This window comes from Barbus barbus, assembly GCF_936440315.1.
Source record: "Barbus barbus genome assembly, chromosome: 12".
Taxonomy (NCBI): domain Eukaryota; kingdom Metazoa; phylum Chordata; class Actinopteri; order Cypriniformes; family Cyprinidae; genus Barbus; species Barbus barbus.
The window spans coordinates 28515369-28538878 of record NC_136740.1 but is presented as its reverse complement, the minus strand read 5'-3'; the positions used below and the strand labels follow the sequence as shown (position 1 = coordinate 28538878).

Below are 23510 nucleotides of genomic sequence, written 5' to 3'. Positions count from 1 at the left end.
TTGTTTCTATAAGTCTTTGAGCTCTTTTATCATGACTAAAGTTTAACAGACTTGCTGTACCAGGTGCACTACAGAGCACATTTACTACATCAGAACAGCCATATATATAGAGCTGGTTATGTGGTGCAAATGTCAAAATATATTTATTTCAAACCATGCATAAATCATCCACTATGGTAAAGCATTTTTATTACTCATAGCAGTTTTCTGCAAGGAACCACACAAAAGACTTTGATAATCTTCCCCGTAATCATAATTTGTGTGAAAGGGGAACAAAAGTTGTTGGTGTTTCACTGCCTTTAGAGTTCATTTCAGCTGGAAAATGCAATGAATTGTATATATAAGTATATTTTGGGAGTTTTGAAAATGTACATAGAGGCATGATTTTCCCGAGTGCCCAGATTGTTCATTTTATTGCTCTGTACTTTTACTGCATGTCAACAATTGTCTCATTTGTTTCTAACTTTGATTTCTTTGAAGAAGACAGGCTTACTAGGAACCACATTATATCATTTGAGTTACACGAAAGAGCAACTTCTGAGCAACAATGTTTCCTCTGGGTTGACATATAATGAGATATGACAAGATGACATAAATTTGTTGGCGTACCTCTCATAATATCATCACTCCAATGATGCGATGCATTTTCACACACAAAACCATGAAAATGAAAACCTTTGATCCCAAACAGAGATCTGACTGGCTGTCATATCTAAATAAGAAAGTGTTATATCTGCAATTCAAAAGCACTCACTGAAACTGACTGTATGAAATCATGCATACATAGAGCTCAAAAAACAGGATTTTATTAGTCTGACCCTGTCGAGCCACTGGTTCAGGTTTTTACTTGCCCTGCCAACATTTTATTGGCTTTGCAGCAAAAATGAAAAATAAAATAACATACATATTTTTATGCCAGTCAATCTCTGCATTTGCAGTCAGTTTCTAGCAAACATTAATACTGTAAGCTGTGAATTTTTTTTCATGGTAAAAAAAGGTAGCCGACTAACCGGCTCTTTACAGTGAAAACAGTAATACTGTGAAATATTATTACAAATTAAAAATACCTGTTTTAGATGTAGAACCTTGTCGAACCAAGAACACACACACACAAATATTAACAGGACAGCACATTCCTGAGGAACTCCTCTCTTTTCATTATCTGTGGTCGTAAAATCAATAAATGACCAGCACCGTGCCCAATATCCTGCTCTGCTCTCTTTAACGTCTCACGAGACCCCTAAAACAAGGACAGATTTGTGGAGAAAATCTGGAATGTATTTAAAACAGGACATCATGGTTGTTTCTTATCACTTAAACATAATTCAACCAGAAACAGGACAAAGACCTCGGTATCTGGACACGACCTCCTGACTGCTTAACATGTAATTCAATGATTTTATCAACCAGGAGAGACGTTTTTATGATGAGACTGGGCGTTGAAGTCTCACAGATACACGCCCAACGGGACACTCATGACCCCGGACAGCTCCCCTTTCGTCCTCCCTGCATTCCAAAGGAATGCAGGTTTTTTTCTTGTGCAAAGAACACCCGAACTTGTATTGCCTTTCTGCCAAAATATATTCCTTTATTCCTATTGCTATTAAAGCAATATACTCAATAGACAATACATACTAACGTTGTATCTCCTGTCTTTCATATGCGTGATGTGATTATTTAGAAGGTAGAATGTTAATCGATGCATTAACCCATGTAGTATATAAAATTAAGGAATGTACTTTGTGTATGCCAAATACCTGTTGTTTGATTTTGAATGAAAGCTAGTTGCGTCAGCAATAATTCGGTGTGGATGAAAGTTGAACTTTTAGCATCATAAAACATGATTACAACATGAATAGAAATCTGTTAGGATTTTCTTCATGTGACAAAACAACTGAACAGATAATGTATGCACGGGATGACGCCGTGCGGGGTGGGGCTCCGCCCTATAGGCACAATCTGATTGGAAGAAGTCTCCCGTGGGTGGACCCCAAATCGGGCCGTTTAAATGGTCACAGAAGTTTTGCTTGGGGGCTTGCTCACGCTCTGACTTGAAAGAAACTTTGGCTCCGTCACTGGTCGCGCTGTTAAGCGCTCTCAGCCATATACCATCTGGCAAGCAACCACTTCATCAAAGTTGCGAACAAAGAAACTTTAACATCTGAAGCCATAAGAACTGAAACAAACTTGCTAAGCGCGTCATTACGTCACAGAGAAGGCAACCGCCAATTGCAAGAGGGCATCCCCAATGACATCACGCAAAGACTACTTCAGCAGCCAATCCACACCTGGGGTTCCCTCAACCAGGAAAGGAACGAAAGGACTCAGAGAAAGTACAACTATCTGCATACCTTACTGAAGCTGGCTGCATTCATCTTTAAAAGTAAAGATAAAGTTCTCTGTTCGTGATTTGCCCCTGGTATGCCTTTTGAAATAGCAAATAGTGCTATCCTTTAACTGTCTTCAAATCAAAACAATTGATTGCCTGCAGCATGTATGTGTGTATTTGGTTTTATTTAGTTAGTGCATGTATCCTAGGTTAGTAGAATAGCAAATAAACGCTCTCATTTATGAAGAAATCTTCTGTCTTCTGTTGTGTAATATTCATGTCAAAACCTTTGCCCAGAGCTTGCTACCTATGCTCAATTTTACCCAAACAATTCTGTGTTATTATCGTGGCCATGGGAATAAACTGAATTGTTAAGATATACTGATGTTAATGCTTGCTGGACAAGTCGTTAATGGAGGTATCGTTGATGAAGTATAAATTAGACGTTTTATTTTTATTAATATCAATTAATCAAGTCAATATTGAATCTGTACGATTCGATTTCCCTAAAATTAAGATAATAAAATAAGGGCTAATTTTACATAGAAGAGTCACGTGACGTGCTCATGAACCTAGTCGCACTCGAGTAGAGCTCCGTATGTTTGGCCTCTTTTTGCAGATTTTTTCGTTTTGTTTTAAATTTTATTCCTTGGTGGTGCTTTACCTGATGGCATGCAGTCGTAAACAGCAGGAGTTGTCTCCATTGGCTTCTCCGATTAAGAAGAAATCCGAGCCACCGACCGCGAGCGATATGATGTACAAGATGGCGAACACTGTTATACACTTTGAGGACATTCTAAGAATCGAGTTGATGGAGATGCGGAACAAGTTCGCTTCTCACATGTCAGTTATTCAGTCGCTATGCTCTAAACTGGATCTTCTTACAGGGGAGATAAGAGAACAAAAGAAAGTTGCTGCAGATCACGATAGGCGAGTAGCCGTGCTTGAGCAACAGGTTGTGGACTTACAGGATCACAATAGGCGCAGCAATCTGCGTCTGGTCGGATTGCCTGAAGGTTCTGAAAAGGACGACCCTATGGGCTTTTTTTAAAAGATCGCTACCGACGTGGCTCCCGTCTCTGGCGGGCAAAGAGATTGAAGTGGAGCGAGCACATCGCGTGTACACAAGGCTCTCCTCAGATCGCGCTAAATCATTTTCATCTTTAAACTGCTGAGGTACACGGACAGGGAGCTCATTGTGCGGGCCGCCAGACTTCATGCCCCGATGAAAATTTCAGACGGAGCAACGCTATCTTTCTTTCCAGATTTTTCTCCGGTCACCGCAAAAAGAAGAAGTGCATTTGCGCCAATTAGGAATTAGATGAGAGACGCTGGCATCCTTTATCCTGCAACGCTGAAGGTCATTCTCAATCAAGGTGAACCTAAAATGCTACACTCCCCAGAAGCAGCAAGAGATTTTCTCAGATCCCATTCATTCACCAACTCTCAGTGAACTCCAGCTGGACATTTGCTGTCTAATTGGAGAAGAGATGCTCTAAATGGTTAGGTAACTGTCTCTTTCACTGTTCACTTTAATGTTCACTTCTTAATTCATAGTTCATTGTGCATACAGTATCGCTTACTGATTATGATATTGTATTTGTTTTAGTTGTATTCTTTATCTCTCTTCTCTTTTTAAAAAAAATAGAAATACTACCTAGTCAATATGTGACTATGGGGCCAAATGTTGGTGCTACAGTAATGTACAGGTTTTGTTGACGCCACGGACCATATTAAGGGGTGCTGGCAGATCAAGGTTTGTTCTTGGTTTGATCTGCCATAGTTCATGGGAATGTGTTTATGTTTTTGTGAATGGTAACGGGGAGGGTGGGGGGTGGTTTAATGGTAGACTCAACTGGTTTTATTTTCAAACTTGTATTTTGTCTTCTTATGCAGTAATTCTGTTTGATACCTATGACTGACCTTAATATTCTGAGTTGTAATATTAATGGGCTAAATGGCCCTCACAAACGTACAGGTTTTCTGGATTTTTTGCGAAGAAGAAAGATTGATATATTGTTTGTTCAAGAATCTCATTTGAAAGAGGAGGATATACGCAGGTGTAATAATAAGTTTTATGAAGTGGTATCGCACTCATCTTCGGATCCTAAAACCAAAGGTGTCCTAATATTGGTGCGGAGGACTTTAAATATTACTATTTTAGAGAAAGGTGGTGATATAGATGGTAGAATAACATATAAAAACAATAGTGGAGAACAGGAATATTGAATTTGTCTCAGTTTATTACCCTTGTACTCCTGACCCTACTTATTTCTCTGTTTTGTCAACCTATCTCTTGAAGTTTTCAGATTTTGAAATTGTATCGGGTACACTTTCTTTTCTGCTACTCATAAATCCTATTGGCGAATTGACTATATTTTGAGCATTCATACAAACCTTTATCTATTACTGCTGTTTGGGCTAAGGATCTTAATGAGGATGTGCATGTTTTATTTTCCGATCAGGTATGGGGTATGTTTAAATTGTCTTCTAAAAACCCTAATCACCAAATTATTAATTGGAAATTGCTGCATATGGTTTACTTGACTCCAATGAACATTTTTATATGAATCTGTTGTCTTCTAGTGTAATCTCTGTTCCCAAGGAGTTTTAGGCACGTTTTAAAAAATTTTTTTGGGAGTGCCCCTCTCTCTCACCTTTTTGGACTCCGCTCTCACAGGACCTATCATATTTGTTGGGTATTGATATATGTTTGACTCCACACCATTTTTTTATGAATGACTTTTGGGACTTCACCTTGTCCGTCCAACAAAGATCTTTACTGTTAGCTGCTCTCACAGCTGCAAAAAAATTGCTGGTCAACCGTTGGAATCCTCCTCACACAATGAACAGATGAACCTGGACTGTGTATTTGTTGGACATTATCTCGATGGAACTCTCTACTTCTCGTATACATGGATCTAACGTGAAAACTGTTAATTCATGGCATTCAGCTTTTAATGTTGTCTTTTCTAAAATCTTTGTAAAAATTATTTTATTGTTATTTGTTTATCTATTAATATTAATGAATATATTTTTATTATTATTTATTTTATTTTATAATTTATTATAATTTTTTATTTTATTTTTATTTTTTAAATCTACCAGGGGGTGAGATGGGTTAGGGTGGGTTCTACATTTGTACAGCTGCTTTTTGTATAAATTTCAATAACAAAAAATAATTTAACAAAAAATAAATACCTGTTTTATATTAAAATATAAGAATGTAATTCATGCCTGTGATTCAAAGCTGAATTTTAGCATCATTACTCCAGTCTTCAGTGTCACATGATCCTTCAGAAATCATTCTAATATGCCGATATGCTGCTCAAGAAACATTTATTATATTTATCAATGTTGAAAATAGTTGTTATGCTAAATATTTTTGTGGAAACCGTGAGAGTTTATTTTTTCCAGGATTATTTATTGAACCGAAAGTAAAAAAAAAAAAACCTACATTTATTTGAAATAGAAATCTTTCCTTTTCTGCCACTTTAATTAATTTAATACATTCATTGCTGAATATTCAATTTATTAATTGCTGAATAAAAGTAGTTAAGTATTAAGTACCAAGTATTTCTTAAGAAAAATATCATACATTTTTCTTTACAAAAATGATTCTTACTAACACATAACTGAACTTTTGAACAGTAGTGCATGTATCACATATTGCATGCATATAAGTGTAGAAAATATATAAGGGTCTAATAGATATGTATTGAATACTGGAAAAACACTTCACTTTTCGGTCTAGTATAGCATGAGATGAAACCAGGGAATTTTCAAGGCTTGAAAACATACATGATGAACAAATATATAATGTAGTGAGAAAGCAGCATGTCTGTGGTACTTACGCAGCACAGGGCGGCACCCCGTCCCCTTCAGGTTCACAGGCCTGGCTCTCCTCCAGCTGGGGACACTCGGACCCTCCTCCGGTAGGAAGCTGTATCAACTGTCTGCTGCGGGAGCGGGAGCCCTGAGGAACACTGGGGTCCGAGCAGGTCTTTGAGCAGGAGCCCCACGAGCTCCAGTCACTGACCACACAGTCTTTGGGTATCAGGCAGGACTGGTACGTCTCCGGCAGACTCCAGTGGGGACACTGGCTGATACAGGACAGATTAGTAGAAGGACTGGTCAGTCAACATGACAACATAACGATTTTACAGTTATCAAGTTTTTTTTAGTTCAGTTGAAGTATTAAAATAACTAAAACTAAATAAACAATCTAAAACAAACACAAATTTAATAAAAACTACAGACATTTTAAAAAAGACACAAAATTACTAAAACTTTAACCAAAAAAAAATAAATAAATAAAATAAAATTATATATATATACAGTATATAAAAAATAATAAATTCCATAACAGTATAACAATGATATAAAAAAAACGAAATGCTGAAAAATATTTGTTGAAATATTTGTTTCTTAGAGTAGAAATATTTATGACAGTGTTATGTAAGAATGATACCAAATTAAATGACAAACATAAATATTATAATATACAAATGTTTTTTTAATTCATAATAAAATATTTTAAAAGTAGATGTTTGCAATGTAAACAAATAATTACAAAATTCGATCAAATTAAATAAATATGACCAATATTTATTTTTATTTTCATCATATTTATTTATTAGAACATTGTGTCTGGGCAAACATTAATAAAATAAATAAAATAAAATTAAATTAAAATTAAATAAAAATTCCAGGGGCTCAACTAACAAATAAACAGCTGTGAACCCCTGATACCGTCACATTACAGTATATCACCGCAGTATTTTGTTTTTTAATACTTTAAATCACATGCTTCTGGTAACAAACTCAAATCGCAGCTGAACAGCTTTTGTAATTGTTTCAGTGGCCAGTAACTTAATGCTGAGCAATGTGAATGCAGCGATTTCTCTTAGTCTCTTATTTTCTCTGTAGGCAATGCAGCTGACGAGCTATTACAGCTAATTACAGGCTGCTTCCTTTCCAGAGCAGCTTCATTTAGCAACCGCTCATTTAGGTTCCGCGGCTGCCAAACTCACCTCAGGGCAGCACGGACTCTTAAACACATAAACTTCAAAGCTGGCACTCTTTTCCACCCACTTTAAACCCAGATTAAGATGTCTCGAAACCATTTAAAAATCTGGCAACATAATGACACCATATTGCAGCACAATAACTCCTCCTGAGATATTAAAACCAATAGTAGCCATAGGTAAACTGTATTTGGCAAAAATAGAGAGCATGCAAGTCTGTTGATGGAATAGCGAGTGTGTGCCATAAAATAAATGGGGCTATTATCAAGATTGTGACTAGCGCTGGGCAAAATTAAATTAATTAACCAACCCAAGAAAGAAAGATAAAAATAAATTACAAAATGGTCACTTTAAAAGTACAATATTGACCCATTGACAGTTTTTTTTTTTCCTCAAAGTGTTCATTTATATTCACCAGTGTAACTAGGCATGCCTGAAATCAATAACTATTTTTAAAAATATATTTTTAAATATTTAAAAAATATATATTTATATACAATATTTTACAAAATATTTAACACTTAATATATATTTTTGAATTATATCAATTAAAATATATTTTACAAACATTTTTAAAAAGTTTTTAAAATATTTTTTTTAAATAGATTTTAAAATACATTTATATTTTAAAACTCTTGTTGTAATATAAGAAAAACAGATCTCTGCTCTGAGATTTTTTAAATGGAATTTATAATTTGTATTTATTTATTTATGATAATTAATTATGGTGATATTAATAATACATAACAGTGATGTTTATTAATACATTAATAAATATTAATTATATAAATAAATATTAATATTAACATTAACTTTATGGTATTTATTAAATTATAAAAAAATTGACAATTGGAACGGATTAACGGAAATAAATCACACATATACTATCAATGCCATGTTTGCTAAAGAAGTTTAAATTAAACATGAAAAAAGTTTCCATAACTTCCATAATGTGATGTATATATCAGGATAATCAACAAGAAAAATTTTTAGGGCGGATTTGACTTTTTCCTATTGTTCTGCTGAAATATGCTTTGCTGTACCTCAAACTTCCAAATATTACTAACATGCATTGTTTTCATGCACTGTGTTGCACATTTTTGGTGAGTTGTTGTTCACAGCAGCTTGATGGAATGAGGACACCATCATTTCCATTTAAATGAGAATGATGTTTCTCCTTTAATGTAAGAATAACTCAATTGTGGGAATTCAGGAGAGCCTCGGTGCGCCAACAGGAGCATTATGAAGAAGTCCATCAAATCCTAAATAAAATTAGCAGGAAATGCTCAATTAAACAATGCTATTGTATGCATAACACTGAGAAATGGTATATGATTTACAGTCTTTGGTTTTCGAGCGCTTGTGTAAAGCAAGCCACAAACACAAAGAACTAGCAACAGATGAGATGTCTGGCAAAATATTACACTAAGTACTGCTGGCTTTACTACAATGACAAAAGCAAAGCAATGAAACAGAATAAGAATGGTATGAGCAGTTTGTTTGTGATGGTCTACGTGCTTCAGAAAAACGTATTTCTCACTTTCTTGAAGAAACAAAACAGCTATGAATGTTTCAGGAGCAAAGAGAAACAAGTTAAAGATTAATATTTATTCTCCTGGAGGTACGATGGTATTTTTTGCAATTCCATACATTACATATATATAGGCCTACACATTACCGTTCAAAAGTTTGGGGTCAGTGAGATTTTTTTTTCAAGAAATTAATAATTTTATTTAGCAAGGATGCATTAAATTGTAAAAAAAGTAACATTTATAACATTACAAAAAAAAAAAAAAAAAAGAATCCAAAAAATAAAATATTGTTTCCACAAAAATAGCAAGCAAAACTACTTTTTTCAACATTGATAATAATAAGAAATGTTTCTTGAGCAGCATATTAGAATGATTTCTGAAGGATCATGTGACACTGAAGACAAATCTGCGTAGAATCACAGAAATAAAGTACATTAAAAACTAATTTATAATAATATTAAATGTTTTTACTTCATTTTTAATAAAATAAACAGCCTTGATGAGCATAAATGACTTTAAAATGTTTCAAAAATGATCCCAATTTTTTTTAATGGTGTATGTGACTTTGTGTATTATATGGGACTTTGCTGGATTGCTTTAACCTTGATGTTGCCTATTGAACTATTTCCATAAACTTAACTTTACCTGCAGATTCCTCAGGCTGAAACGCTCTGAATGCTTGCCTTTCAACTGTTCCCATGTTCCAGAGCTCGAAGGCATATCAAAGGCCAAACACTGTACACCTGAGATACACCGACTAGAAGGCTGCGCCAAAACTTTTTAAATAACTACAAAACTCTTGAACATCATTTAATACTCGGTGGAAAGTGCTGGCACAGATTCCTGCCGTGCCACACAATCTGCTGCTGGGGAATATACAGTTGTCATTTCTACAGTTGAAAATAGACATCAAGCGTGGGAGTGCTTTGACAGCACAGCGGAGACCCAGACGAGTCACGCAGCCGCCATCCTCTTACTGTCAGCGGCTGACGGAGTGCAGAAATACGCCGGGATCCCTAGTTTTCAGACTCATTTAACCGCTATTAGCCTGACAACCATTAGCGCTACAACAAAAGAGATGCGGCTCAGGAGAAACTAATGCGTAAGAGAGTCTCTTTTTTACCAGGGTTTTTTCATATTAACTGTAGATTGAGAAAGCCTCAAGTATAATATAAGCACATTTAAGTACATAAAGTAAGACATAAATGTGAGGGTAATATTTTTCTTACACCTTGAATACATGTGAGTGTGCACATCAAATAATCATCAATTAATTATAATAACTAAAAATCTATTTTTAAAGAAGAGTATTTGGGGCGTTGCAATTAATAATAATAATTAATAAAGATTACTATTAATTAATTCATATGAATTAATATTGAATTACATTTATTATTTATAAATATCACATTTTTGTAGAGTTGCACCACAAGACATTTTACAACCTGAACTAATGAAAAGAAAACATTAAAATTAATTTTAATAAATCCAATATGAAAAACATGCTCGTCACAAAAGAGGTGTATCCAAGTCATTGCACAAATTGCAAAATTAAAAATAATGTATTTTTAAATAAATGAATATGCATGTTAATCATTATTAATATAATTAATGAAATATATCAATATTAATGTAATGATTTGTTCATTCATAAACATCCAAATCACTGTACAGATTGCATAGTAAAGTATTTAACAAATGAATAAATAGGACAAAAAAATAATCTAGTCATTGACCCGTCAACAAATATGAGGCTGTTTTGTTAACTGTGTTCACTTTTTAACTATTGTTTATGATAAAACATTGCACTTTCCAGTGGGTAAAAAAATCCAGAAACAAGGTTTGTGAAAATTAGTTACTTGGTAACACAGTACACTGATCACTCTTCCACCCCTCACAACCTCATTGTTATTTATGTAAAATGAATACGGTTCTAATGGGAAAATCCACTAACCTGAGTGACACCGTGCTTCCGTTTCGATGCACACACACCACTTGTCGAGACTGGTAGCCTATTTCCATATTCCAGAGGTCATCCTCTAGTCGATTCAGCCTGTTGCGGTTCCTTTTGCTCTTGATGAGCTCGCGCATCTCCGGGTCTCGGTTCCCTTTCCTCTCTTTGGCTTTCCGCCGGCGGGCTTGGCGGGCAGTGCGCGAGGGAGCGGCAGAGGAGGTCGGAGGTGACGGTAAAGAAGGCAGCTTGCACTCGCTCCATCCGCCCACTTTCAGACTGAACACCATCTCTCTGCCCTCGCAGGCCCTCGGCACACATGTCTGGAACTCCGTCAGATTGGGGCAAGGAAGCCCACCGAACAGCGGCGGCGCCGCGATGGAGCGCACGCGGTTCTGCAGGCCCAGCCCACAGGTCTTGGAGCACGTGGTCCACGGGGTGAACTCGGTCACCACACAGTCTTGAGGGCAAGGAATTAAACAGGCCTGTTCCTGCCGGGGTTTGGGCTCCAAGTACTCACAGATGGCGTGGTCCGCAGCTGAGCCGTCTGCCTTGAGCACACAGTTCACCTCCCGTGTCTGGATGCCCTCTTCGCCCTGCAGGCAAACGGCCGTGCGGCCGGTGCGCAGTGATATGGGAACGCACTGGTTCCACGTGCCCAACCGCCAGTCGTACAGGTCCTTATGCCAGTCGCAGACGCGGAAGCAGCTCTGTTGGTTGGCCGGCCGCGTGGACTGAAGGCAGTTGGTGTGAAGGGTGGTCCAGCCTTCCACATGAGCGCACCACACCGCCCGACTCTGACTGCCTCCTGGACCGCACTCGCTGCCCATACATCTGCCCCACGGACCTGGAAAAAAACACACCAGTTAGTCCCAGAGAAAATGCATCATAACGATGCTGACTAATAAGATACTTTTAGAATGGAAAGTATGGAAGCTCGTTTATGCCACAATGAAAGAAGGTAACAACTCACAATTCTGAGTTTTTTCTTACATTTTTGAGTTTAGATCTCTTAATTCTGACTCTTTCTCAGAACTGTGAGAAATAAATTCACAATTCTAAAGATAAAACATTGCAATTACCTTATTTATTTATTGACAGAAACAAACTTCCATGGAGCCCAAACTTAGGTGATCAGATTTAAAATTAAAGATTTAAATTGAAATAAATAATTTTAAAATTAGGAAACTAAAATGACAAATATTTAATACAAAATATTTGTGTGCGCTATACTTTTAAAGCTAATTAAACTGCAGCATGCAAACTCTTTTGTGAAGTGCTATTTGTGAGTTGCTGCCTATGTGTGACATTCCAAATTCTCTTATGAGACACCAAACCCAGTTTGGATGCTGCCTCAGAAAGCAACCGTCTATAGGCAACAAAACAGCGAGGCGAGGCCTACTAAGTGCTGGAACAGAGCCACGGTGTCAGGTTTACACTCTTTGAAATTTGAATAGGTTCACTTTTGTACCTGACTGATCCTTAAGGTGATAATGTTGGCCTAATTAAATATTTGGCTGTGAGCAATTAGGCAGTCAAAACGAGTTAATCACCGCTCAGTACCTGCTGCTTTGTACTACTGGCAGCGTCAAACTCTAAATAGAGAACGGGAACAGAAGAAGCTACAAGAACCTCATGGGGTCTAATTTTGGGATCACATCAAATGCAACAAATTGTTGCCAAACATAAACAGAGTATGAATAAATGCTAAACATCAGGCAAAACATGAAATATAAAACCAATGACATGCAAAACAGGCTACAAAACTGAAAAATAAAAGGTTATGCATCACAAAATGATCTTTTCAACATGTTAAACATCTTGAAAATTCCCAGGTTTAACTATTAACTTTATTTAACCTTATTAGAGAAAATAGCTAAGAACTGATGTATCAGTAAAAATAGGTATGTCTATTAGTGAGTTTCTGAATAATTACAGTTTTTTTTTTTTCGTACAATGATTCTCTTTATTTTATCATGATAACCACAGTTGGGGGGTGGGGGGGGGGATACTTACTGCAATTAAAGGGTCATTAAATTCATTTCATCTCCAAAAGCTTTTTTTATTCCTTTTTATGACAGTTGTGACTAATTACCAGTTTTACTCCCGTAATAATAAATGAAATGCAAGCATACATAGCATATTGTACAGGCTCAAGAATCAGTGGTTTAACAAAAGCAGCTTAAACAAAGAATCCAGCGAATGCAGACAGCAAAGCATGACAAATAGAGATCTGTAAAGACAACAAGGACTGTGATTGTGCTTCAGGGGCTCAATCTCACAGCCACATTAGAAAATGAGGCTTTATTACCATTCATTTTCACTGTATTACATTAGCTGTGTCACCATAACTGAGTTTCCATCTCACATTCAGCCCCTCCTGCATGATAAATAGTGGTCCATGTAATGAGGCTAAATCTCAGAAGGTTCTTGATCGAAAGGTGGCCCTTCGGGCCTCATCGTGTTAAACAAGAGCAGGGGAAATGTTTTTGTAAAGCATAGTATAAAAAGTATTTGACAAAATTTTGCCATTTTTTATTGCCATTTGACACCAGTGTATTGATATGCATTTGATTGTTGCTGCGATGTTGGAGGCTACTTACTGACCCAAGTCCGATATTCTGGTCCTTTTTTTTTTCCAGTTTTATCACCTGTCAGATGAAATTAGTAAGTCTGCTTATTACCAAACGTAATAGCACATCTCCTTAACGCAACTTGAAGGACCATTCGTTTTCATTTAAAAAATAATAATGGGGGAAAAAAGACGAGTAGCTTCACAAACATCACTGATAACATTATATCATAAGACCAATTGACTAACCACTCATTCCACCCACTCACTAGTTCTAATTAATATCATTTGATGAAGAGGGTGGGCGGCCAGGCTGTTTACACTTTGCAGGTCACTATGCTTCATTACGGCTTTGAAAGGCAAAGAGAATGCCATGACAGTGATGTTATTGTTAACTAAAACTAAAAATAAATAAAGTTGAAATAAAACTTGAAAAAACTAACTGAAATAAATAAAGCTCTAAAATTATTAAAACTGAAAAAAAAAAAAAATATATAATAATAATAATAATAATAATAATAATAATAATAATATGGCAGAAACACATAGCAAAATTAAACTAAACTAAACAAATAAAGAAATAAAAAAAAACAATGTATAAATAATACTAAAATAAAACTGCTTTACAATAGCTTTGTTTCAAATCCTAAAAAAAGTTTGAACAGTAGTGTATATCACACAAATCACAAACAAGATGACGTGTATATACACTCACCTAAAGGATTATTAGGAGCACCATACTAATACTGTGTTTGACCCCCTTTCGCCTTCAGAACTGCCTTAATTCTACGTGGCATTGATTCAACAAGGTGCTGAAAGCATTCTTTAGAAATGTTGGCCCATATTGATAGGATAGCATCTTGCAGTTGATGGAGATTTGTGGGATGCACATCCAGGGCACGAAGCTCCCGTTCCACCACATCCCAAAGATGCTCTATTGGGTTGAGATCTGGTGACTGTGGGGGCCATTTTAGTACAGTGAACTCATTGTCATGTTCAAGAAACCAATTTGAAATGATTCGAGCTTTGTGACATGGTGCATTATCCTGCTGCAAGTAGCCATCAGAGGATGGGTACATGGTGGTCATAAAGGGATGGACATGGTCAGAAACAATGCTCAGGTAGGCCGTGGCATTTAAACGATGCCCAATTGGCACTAAGGGGCCTAAAGTGTGCCAAGAAAACATCCCCCACACCATTACACCACCACCACCAGCCTGCACAGTGGTAACAAGGCATGATGGATCCATGTTCTCATTCTGTTTACGCCAAATTCTGACTCTACCATCTGAATGAACAGAAATCGAGACTCATCAGACCAGGCAACATTTTTCCAGTCTTCAACCGTCCAATTTTGGTGAACTCGTGCAAATTGTAGCCTCTTTTTCCTATTTGTAGTGGAGATGAGTGGTACCCGGTGGGGTCTTCTGCTGTTGTAGCCCATCCGCCTCAAGGTTGTGCATGTTGTGGCTTCACAAATGCTTTGCTGCATACCTCGGTTGTAACGAGTGGTTATTTCAGTCAAAGTTGCTCTTCTATCAGCTTGAATCAGTTGGCCCATTCTCCTCTGACCTCTAGCATCAACAAGGCATTTTCGCCCACAGGACTGCCGCATACTGGATGTTTTTCCCTTTTCACACCATTCTTTGTAAACCCTAGAAATGGTTGTGCGTGAAAATCCCAGTAACTGAGCAGATTGTGAAATACTCAGACCGGCCCGTTTGGCACCAACAACCATGCCACGCTCAAAATTGCTTAAATCACCTTTCTTTCCCATTCTGACATTCAGTTTGGAGTTCAGGAGATTGTCTTGACCAGGACCACACCCCTAAATGCATTGAAGCAACTGCCATGTGATTGGTTGATTAGATAATTGCATTAATGATAAATTGAACAGGTGTTCCTAATAATCCTTTAGGTGAGTGTATGTGGGTGTATGTATATATTTTATATATTAGTGCTGTCAAACGATTAATCACGATTAATCACATCCAAAATAAATGTTTTTGTTTACATAATGTGTGTGTGTACTGTGTATATTTATTATGTATATATAAATATACACACATGCATGTATATATTTACATTACATTTAGTCATTTTGCAGACGCTTTTATCCAAAGCGACTTACAATAGGGGAATACATAGAGAGATTCTTCTTAAATATTTTTGACATAAAATTATGTTACGTTTGTATATTAAAAATATTTATATAAATTAATCTATCGCAAATTAATCGTTTGACAGCACTAATATATATATATATATATATATACATACACACACACACACACACACACACACCAGCCACTATATTAGGTACACCGGTTCAATTGCTTGGTAACACAAATTGCTAATCAGCCAATCACATGGCAGCAACTCAATGCATTTAGGCATCTATATGTGGTGAAGACTGCTTGCTGAAGTTCAAACCGAGCATCAGAATGGGGAAGAAAGGGGATTTAAGTGACTTTGAATGTGAAATGGTTGTTGGTGCCAGACGGGCTGGTCTGAGTATTTCAAAAACTGCTGATCTACTGGGATTTTCATGCACAACCATCTCTAGGGTTTACAGAGAATGGTCCGCAAAAGAGAAAATATCCAGTGAGCGGCAGTTGTGTGGACGAAAATGCCTTGTTGATGTCAGAGGTCAGAGGAGAATGGGCAGACTGGTTAGAGATGATAGAAAGGCAATAGTAACTCAAATAACCACTCGTTACAACCAAGGAATGCAGAAAACCATCTCTGAACGCACAACACGTCGAACCCTGAAGCAGATGGGCTACAGCAAGGCAAGGCAAGTTTATTTATATAGCACATTTCATACACAGTGGTAATTCAAAGTGCTTTACATAAAAGAAAGTGAAATAGACATTAAAATCAATAAAAACATGGAAATAAGAATAATAAAAACAAGGAATTTTAAAATGATTTAAAATAAATTTAAAGAAAATGATTATACATAAAATGTATTGCAGTCAGTTCGGACATACAGCACAGTGCTCATTCAAATGCACAGTTAAACAGGTGAGTTTTGAGTCTTGATTTAAATGTTGCTAATGTTTTAGCACATCTGATCTCTTCTGGAAGCTGGTTCCAGCTGCGGGCCGCATAATAGCTAAAAGCAGACTCCCCTTGTTTTGTGTGAACCCTTGGTATTTCTAACTGACTCGATCCTAATGATCTGAGTGGTCTGTTTGGTTTATATTCAGTGAGCATATCAGCAATATATTTAGGTCCTAGGCCATTGAGTGACTTATAAACGAGTAAAAGTACTTTAAAATCAATCCTAAATGTAACTGGAAGCCAGTGTAAGGACCTGAGGACTGGTGTGATATGCTCAGATTTTCTGGTTCTAGTCAGAATCCTGGCAGCAGCGTTCTGGATGAGCTGCAGTTGTCTAATGGTCTTCTTGGGAAGGCCGGTGAGGAGACCATTACAGTAATCCACCCTGCTGGTGATAAAGGCATGAACAAGTTTCTCCAAGTCTTGATTGGAGACAAAACATCTAATTCTTGCAATATTTTTGAGATGATAGTATGCTGATTTAGTTATTGCTTTGACATGACTACTGAAACTAAGGTCTGTCTCCAGAATCACCCCAAGATTTCTGACTTGATTTTTAGTTGTTTGACCCCTAGAGTCAAGGTATGCATTCACCTTGAGAACTTCATCTTTGTTTCCAAATGCAATGACTTCAGTTTTCTCCTTGTTTAACTGAAGAAAGTTCTGGCACATCCAACTGTTAATTTCATCAATGCATTGGCAGAGGGAGTCAATGGGGCTGTAGTCATTTGGAGATAAGGCTAGGTAAATCTGAGTATCATCAGCATAGCTGTGATAGGCAATTTGGTTCTTCCTCATTATCTGACTTAGTGGGAGCATATACAGGTTAAACAAGAGCGGTGCAAGAATTGAGCCTTGTGGGACTCCACATGTCATGGCCGTCCACTTAGACTTATGCTCTCCTATACTCACATAATAACCTCTCCCTTCTAAGTATGACCTGAACCATTTGAGTGCCATCCCAGAAAGCCCGACCCAGTTTTCCAGTCTCTCTAAAAGTATGTTATGATCGACAGTGTCAAACGCAGCACTAAGATCTAGTAGTACCAGCACTGATATTTTGCCAGAATCAGAATTGACGCGAATATCATTTATTATCTTAATGAGTGCTGTCTCTGTGCTGTGATGTGCTCGGAAACCAGACTGAAAATTGTCCAGGTATCCATTTGACTTTAAGTAGTTGTAGACTTAAGTAGACTTTAAGACTTTAAGTAGACTTTAAGTAGTTGAATCTATGCCAGCAGCAGAAGACCACACCGGGTGCCGCTCCTGTCAGCCAAGAACAGGAAACGGAGGCTACAATTCGCACAGGCTCACCAAAATTGGACAATAGAAGATTGGAAAAACGTTGCCTGGTCTGATGAGTCTTGATTTCTTCTGCGACATTCAGATGGTAGGGTCAGAATTTGGCGTAAAGAACATGAAAGCATGGATCCATCCTGCCTCGTCTCAATGGTTCAGGCTGGTGGTGGTGGTGTGGGGGATATTTTCTTGGCACACTTTGGGCCCCTTAGTACCAATTGAGCATCGTTTAAACGCCACAGCTTACCTGAGTATTGTTGCTGACCATGTCCATCCCTTTATGACTACAGTGTACCCATTTTCTGATGGCTACTTCTAGCAGGATAATGCACCATGTCACAAAGCTCAGATCATCTCAGACTGGTTTCTTGAACATGACAATGAGTTCACTTTACTCAAATGGCCTCCACAGTCACCAGATCTCACTCCAATAGAGCACCTTTGGGATGTGGTGGAACGGGAGATTCGCATCATGGATGTGCAGCGGTCCAACCCTGTACTAGCAAGGTGTACATAATAAAGTGACGGACGGACGGACGGATGGATGGATAGAGAGAGGATGACAGGTTTATATAAAAATTACCAAAACTTTACTAAAATTAAACTGAAAATATAAAAATAAAAGGCTACAATTCAAAATGCTGTAGTTTCAGGACCAATTCTTAGTATTATAGTTGCTTGTTAGCATGCATATTACTAGCATATTGGCTGTTTATTACTATTACTTATAAAGCACATATTATTGCCTTATTCTGCATGACCATATTTTAGATCCCTTTCCCCATACATAATCTTAACTACTTTACTAGCTATTAATAAACAGCAAATTAGGTGTTTATTGAGGCAGAAGTTAGTTAATAGTGAGAATCTGTCCCCAAATTAAAGTGTGACCAAAATAACACTACTTCTCAACAGCTTTGTTTCAGCTGCCTAACTAGACATAATTTTAAAGTATCATAAGCACACGCCTGACACGAACAGTAGACACAAGGCAGCAAATGATGTTGCCTTCAAAGAAACCTTGATTTGGCCACATTCTAAAACACTTGAGGGAAAAGAGGGTTTGACAAATGCAGAAAACAATTTTGTGTACTTTAAATGGAATATTTCACTCAATATTAGTGTGACTCTAGAGGTGGTAAAAGTCCCACCTACTTAAAAAGAAATTACCAATAGCATCTAAACTGTTCAAGAAAGACCAATCATGAGCTCTTAGGTGATTTACCAGTTCTGTATGGGAAAAAAAGAAGAAAAACTGGGCAGTCACTGTCTATTTCAATCCACTGTGAGATGAGTTTCCCAGAGTGCTATTTGTGCAACATCTGAATCTCCTTTATTCATGTAGAGCGTTTCAAATCAGTCACTTTGCAGTTCCACTCCAGTTAGGATGCTGTATAAGGCAGCCGTCTATGTAGGCACTAAACATTAAGGTAGCTCACTAGAGAACTACAGTGGTGTCTGCCGAGTCAAAATGAACATCTATTATAATTTAATGCAAATAAGCAAACACTGTTCACAGAGCTGCAGAGAGACATATTACAGCATACATTTCTCCATTTATGTCACAGATTTAATGACTACGTGACGTGCTTCCTCCAACGGTGGGAGGGAGCAGAACTGCTGTCACTTCCCAAGGCTAATCGTCTTTGGGAAAAGCAAGAATAAACACAATCCCTACACAATGGCTTCACCGAAAACAACAAAAGATTTCACTTTTATGTCTCCTGACTCCCCCACAGGTTTAGAAAGAGGATTTCGAGACGGTGGTGGTGTGCGAACGTGAAGAGCTGTGACATGAAAAGCGACAAAATATGCTAAATTAAAGGTGCAGCAGGCCGTTTTGTGAAATACGTGTCTTGAGAAATTACACCTTGATTCTAGACTCCACAAACCTTTAAAAATGAAAATAAAGCCATTTCAAAAACATGTATTTAAAAAAGTATTTTTTGTGTCGCTATAACAGAACTTCAAAGATTTTTTAAATTAAAATCAAATTTTTTTTTCTTCCCTTTAATCTTCCTTGAATCTCCAGAGAAACAACTCTGTGATACCAGTATGATGTAATATTTTGGTGGTACTTCCATCTGCCCACACTGGGGTCATTGAGAGAGGATCAGGCCTGCAGCGGGTCAGGATTGATCAGTATCTCACACATCATTATCTCCTGTGCTCGGAGGAGACGCCAGCTGTCATGATAAAAGGTAATTCTGGCTGACAAAGTGCTGGTCCATCAGCGTCTGATAGGTGTGTGGGAAACAGCGTGCAGACAGTTCAGACTGTCAGTCAAACGGACCCACAGTCCAGTTCATAGAGAGAAGTATTTGATGAAAATACATCACCGCTTTTACCATTAATAACATGCGTGTGATCATGTATTAGAGATAGATGGGTTAGGGATGAAAAACAACAACAAAATAACCTGGATTTAATGGTGCTGCAAATGTAATGGTGCACAGAAGAGTGGCTTGCTCTTTTTATTCAATCAGAAACATTCTCTGTCTATCAATCATTGCAGTGTTTGGGTTTGAGAGGGCCGGGTTTTAAAGAGAATGAATGTGAAATGGTTAAAATCACCTGCAGCACCATTAATATAATTAATGTTTCAGCAATTTTAGCAATTACTGGAAGCAGGAGATGCAACAAGCATGTCTGGTTAATAACCTACTGCACCACTGGAGACCAAAAAATGAGTTCTTATATCTCTGATATCTCAAGTGTTTCTGCGAAACACCAAAGAGAAGAAGCTGGAAGCAGATGGCGAATGGAGACATAATACATATCATAAACAGGAAGTCGTACATGTTTCTGACAGACAGACAGATAGATTGACAGAACAATATTGATAGATAGAGACAGAACAATGGATTGAATGATAGATGCAGACAGATAAATAGAATGACAGATCAAATAACAGATAATGTAGCATGACAGATAAAACAATAGAATGACAGACAGAACGATGGATGGATGGATGGACAGAGATAGATAGATAAAATGACAGACAGAAGAACGATAGATAAAATGACAGACAGACAGAACGACAGACAGAACGACAGACAGACAGACAGACAGATAGAACGACAGACAGACAGACAGACAGACAGACAGATAGAACGACAGACAGACAGACAGACAGACAAGACAGACACAGACAGACAGACAGACAGACAGACAGACAGACAGACAGACAGATAGAACGACAGACAGACACAGACAGACAGACAGAACGACAGACAGAACGACAGACAGAACGACAGACAGATAGAACGACAGACAGACAGACAGACAGACAGACAGACAGACAGACAGACAGACAGACAGAACAACAGACAGACAAGACAGACACAGACAGACAGACAGACAGACAGACAGACAGACAGACAGACAGAACGACAGACAGACAGACACAGACAGACAGACAGACAGACAGACAGACAGATAGAACAACAGACAGACAGACAGACACAGACAGACAGACAGACAGACAGATAGAACGACAGACAGACAGACAGACAGACAGACAGACAGACAGACACAGACAGACAGACAGACCAGACAGACAGACAGACAGATAGAACGACAGACAGACAGACAGACAGACAGACAGACAGACAGATAGAACGACAGACAGACAGACAGACACAGACAGACAGACAGACAGACAGATAGAACGACAGACAGACAGACAGACAGAACGACAGACAGAACGACAGACAGACAGACAGACAGACAGACAGACAGACAGAACGACAGACAGACAGACAGACAGACAGACAGACACAGACAGACAGAACGACAGATAGAAAAATACATAGAATGATGATAGATAAAACAATAGATACATAGAATGATAGATAGAACAACAGATAGATATGCAATTCACATTTCTTTTATAGTTCTATAATCATACTCTGTTAACAATTCATACATTTGTTTTTTCAATCCTGCTTTAAAAAACTGAATGTTAGGAGAAACAACTGAGCTGAAGCTGATGCATAAATGAACCACACCTGAGAACTCCCTGAAATCTCCTGAGCTCTGAATCTCTGATCAATTGTGCTCAGATCAGTCTGTTGAATAATAGCAGGCCTTCATTAATAGCTCTGTGAAGTGATGCTTTTGTCTGATGCATTCAGAAGACAATGTGCGTTTGAGTGCAGTGAACCACTACATCAGAGATGCTAGAACAAACTGCATGAGTTAAACATGAGTATCCTTAATCAAAATGTAAAAAAAGAAAAAATCCTTGATTTGTATAATGCACTGAACTTGCACTAGACATCTCTGATAATGTCTTTCAAGTCACTTTACATGAATATATTCCCCAGATCAGCTGCTCTTTGCATGTCGAAATGAAAAAAAGGATACATACGTTTATTCGTCCCTGTTCCAGTCCGCTTCAGAAGTGAGTCAATCAAATGCAAGAAAACTGACCCCAGGCAAAGACCATTAAATTTATAAGCAAACTGTGAACTTCTTAGGATGTTCTGAAGATAAATCCAGTCATCCATGTGCCTTCAGCCTTTCAACATCCCGGCTTTTACACATTTCAAAGTAAATTTCCACCAGAGCAGTCCGATAGTGACGCTCCAAAGGCAAAACATAATGCTACAAGTTATGAAAGCCATCTCTTCCATCTTCATTTAACATGAGATTTTGCCCTAACAAGCCACAAAGAGTGACATTTTGTACTTATTGTCTATCATTTCACGCCTGTACATCTCATAACTGCATTAAACATCAAATGCACTTATTTTTGTTTTCAGTGAGGTCTAAAAAATTTCTAGTCACATGAAAGCGGTTGCATCACTCCTGGTTAGAATGCCGTCTTCACACTGTGGCCATTTTTTCAGCACCAAAAACCTAAAAACACTCACCTGCCAGAGAATTTACAGTAGGAAGTCTGTATTTTTCACATTCAATATTTCCTGATCGGCACTCTGGCAGCAAATATGTGTTGGAAACCGCAATATTTTTTTTAGGGTTACTTGATGAATAGACAATAGACAAGAACTACATTATAAAAGCGGTATTCCAGACCACTTATAATAAGTGCTGCTTTTGTCAGCAATCAAGATCAGATTGAAATACTCAGGCCAGCAAGCAAATCATATGGTTTTTATCTGGTAAACACTGCGAGCAGCACCAACCCTCAGCACATCTCTCCAGTGTCAATGAAAGATTTATACAAGTCAATGTGTTCTACAGCACATGTTGTGATGGATCTGAAGGTGGGGATGTAGAGTGTCTGCTGGATTTCTCTCTGCCTCAGATGACACCACACTCTGATGCATTTACAACAAAACTGAAAAACACAGCCTAAAACTAGCCTGACTAGAAAAAGACGTGTTGTGATTGACAAACTAGATCTTCGCGTGCACTTATTTGAGTACTTACTGCTTTTGGACAGAAATTAATTCTTATTACAAGTCAATATATTTTCTGCTACAATTGTTTGCACCTTTATTGGAATTTCATTATTTCTATGCCAGTCTACATAGCCTACAAGTCAAAAGGTTGGAATAATTAAGCTTTATTGATGTTTATGAAAGAAGTCTCTTCTGCTCACCTAGGTGGAAATTACTTGACCAAAAATAAAATAAAAACAGCAATATTCTGAAATATTATTAAGATTTAAAATAACCATTTTCTATTTGAATATGTTGTCAAATGTAATTTATTCCTGTGATGCAAAGCTGAATTTTCAGCATCATTACTCCAGTCTTTAGTG

The 23510-nt window shown here is 37.5% G+C and overlaps 1 protein-coding gene across 1 annotated transcript in view; it reads right to left on the bottom strand.

Annotated features, from left to right (window-relative positions):
• Window positions 1–23510, bottom strand: part of LOC306878010 (thrombospondin type-1 domain-containing protein 7A-like) — a 139767-nt gene that overhangs the window by 72984 nt on the left and 43273 nt on the right. The window contains exons 2-3 of the mRNA XM_079430088.1: window positions 10843–11686; window positions 6184–6432 (exon numbers count right to left, since the gene is read on the bottom strand). Coding sequence (XP_079286214.1) covers window positions 6184–6432; window positions 10843–11686 — 1093 coding nt within the window. The remainder of the gene's footprint in view (window positions 1–6183; window positions 6433–10842; window positions 11687–23510) is intronic.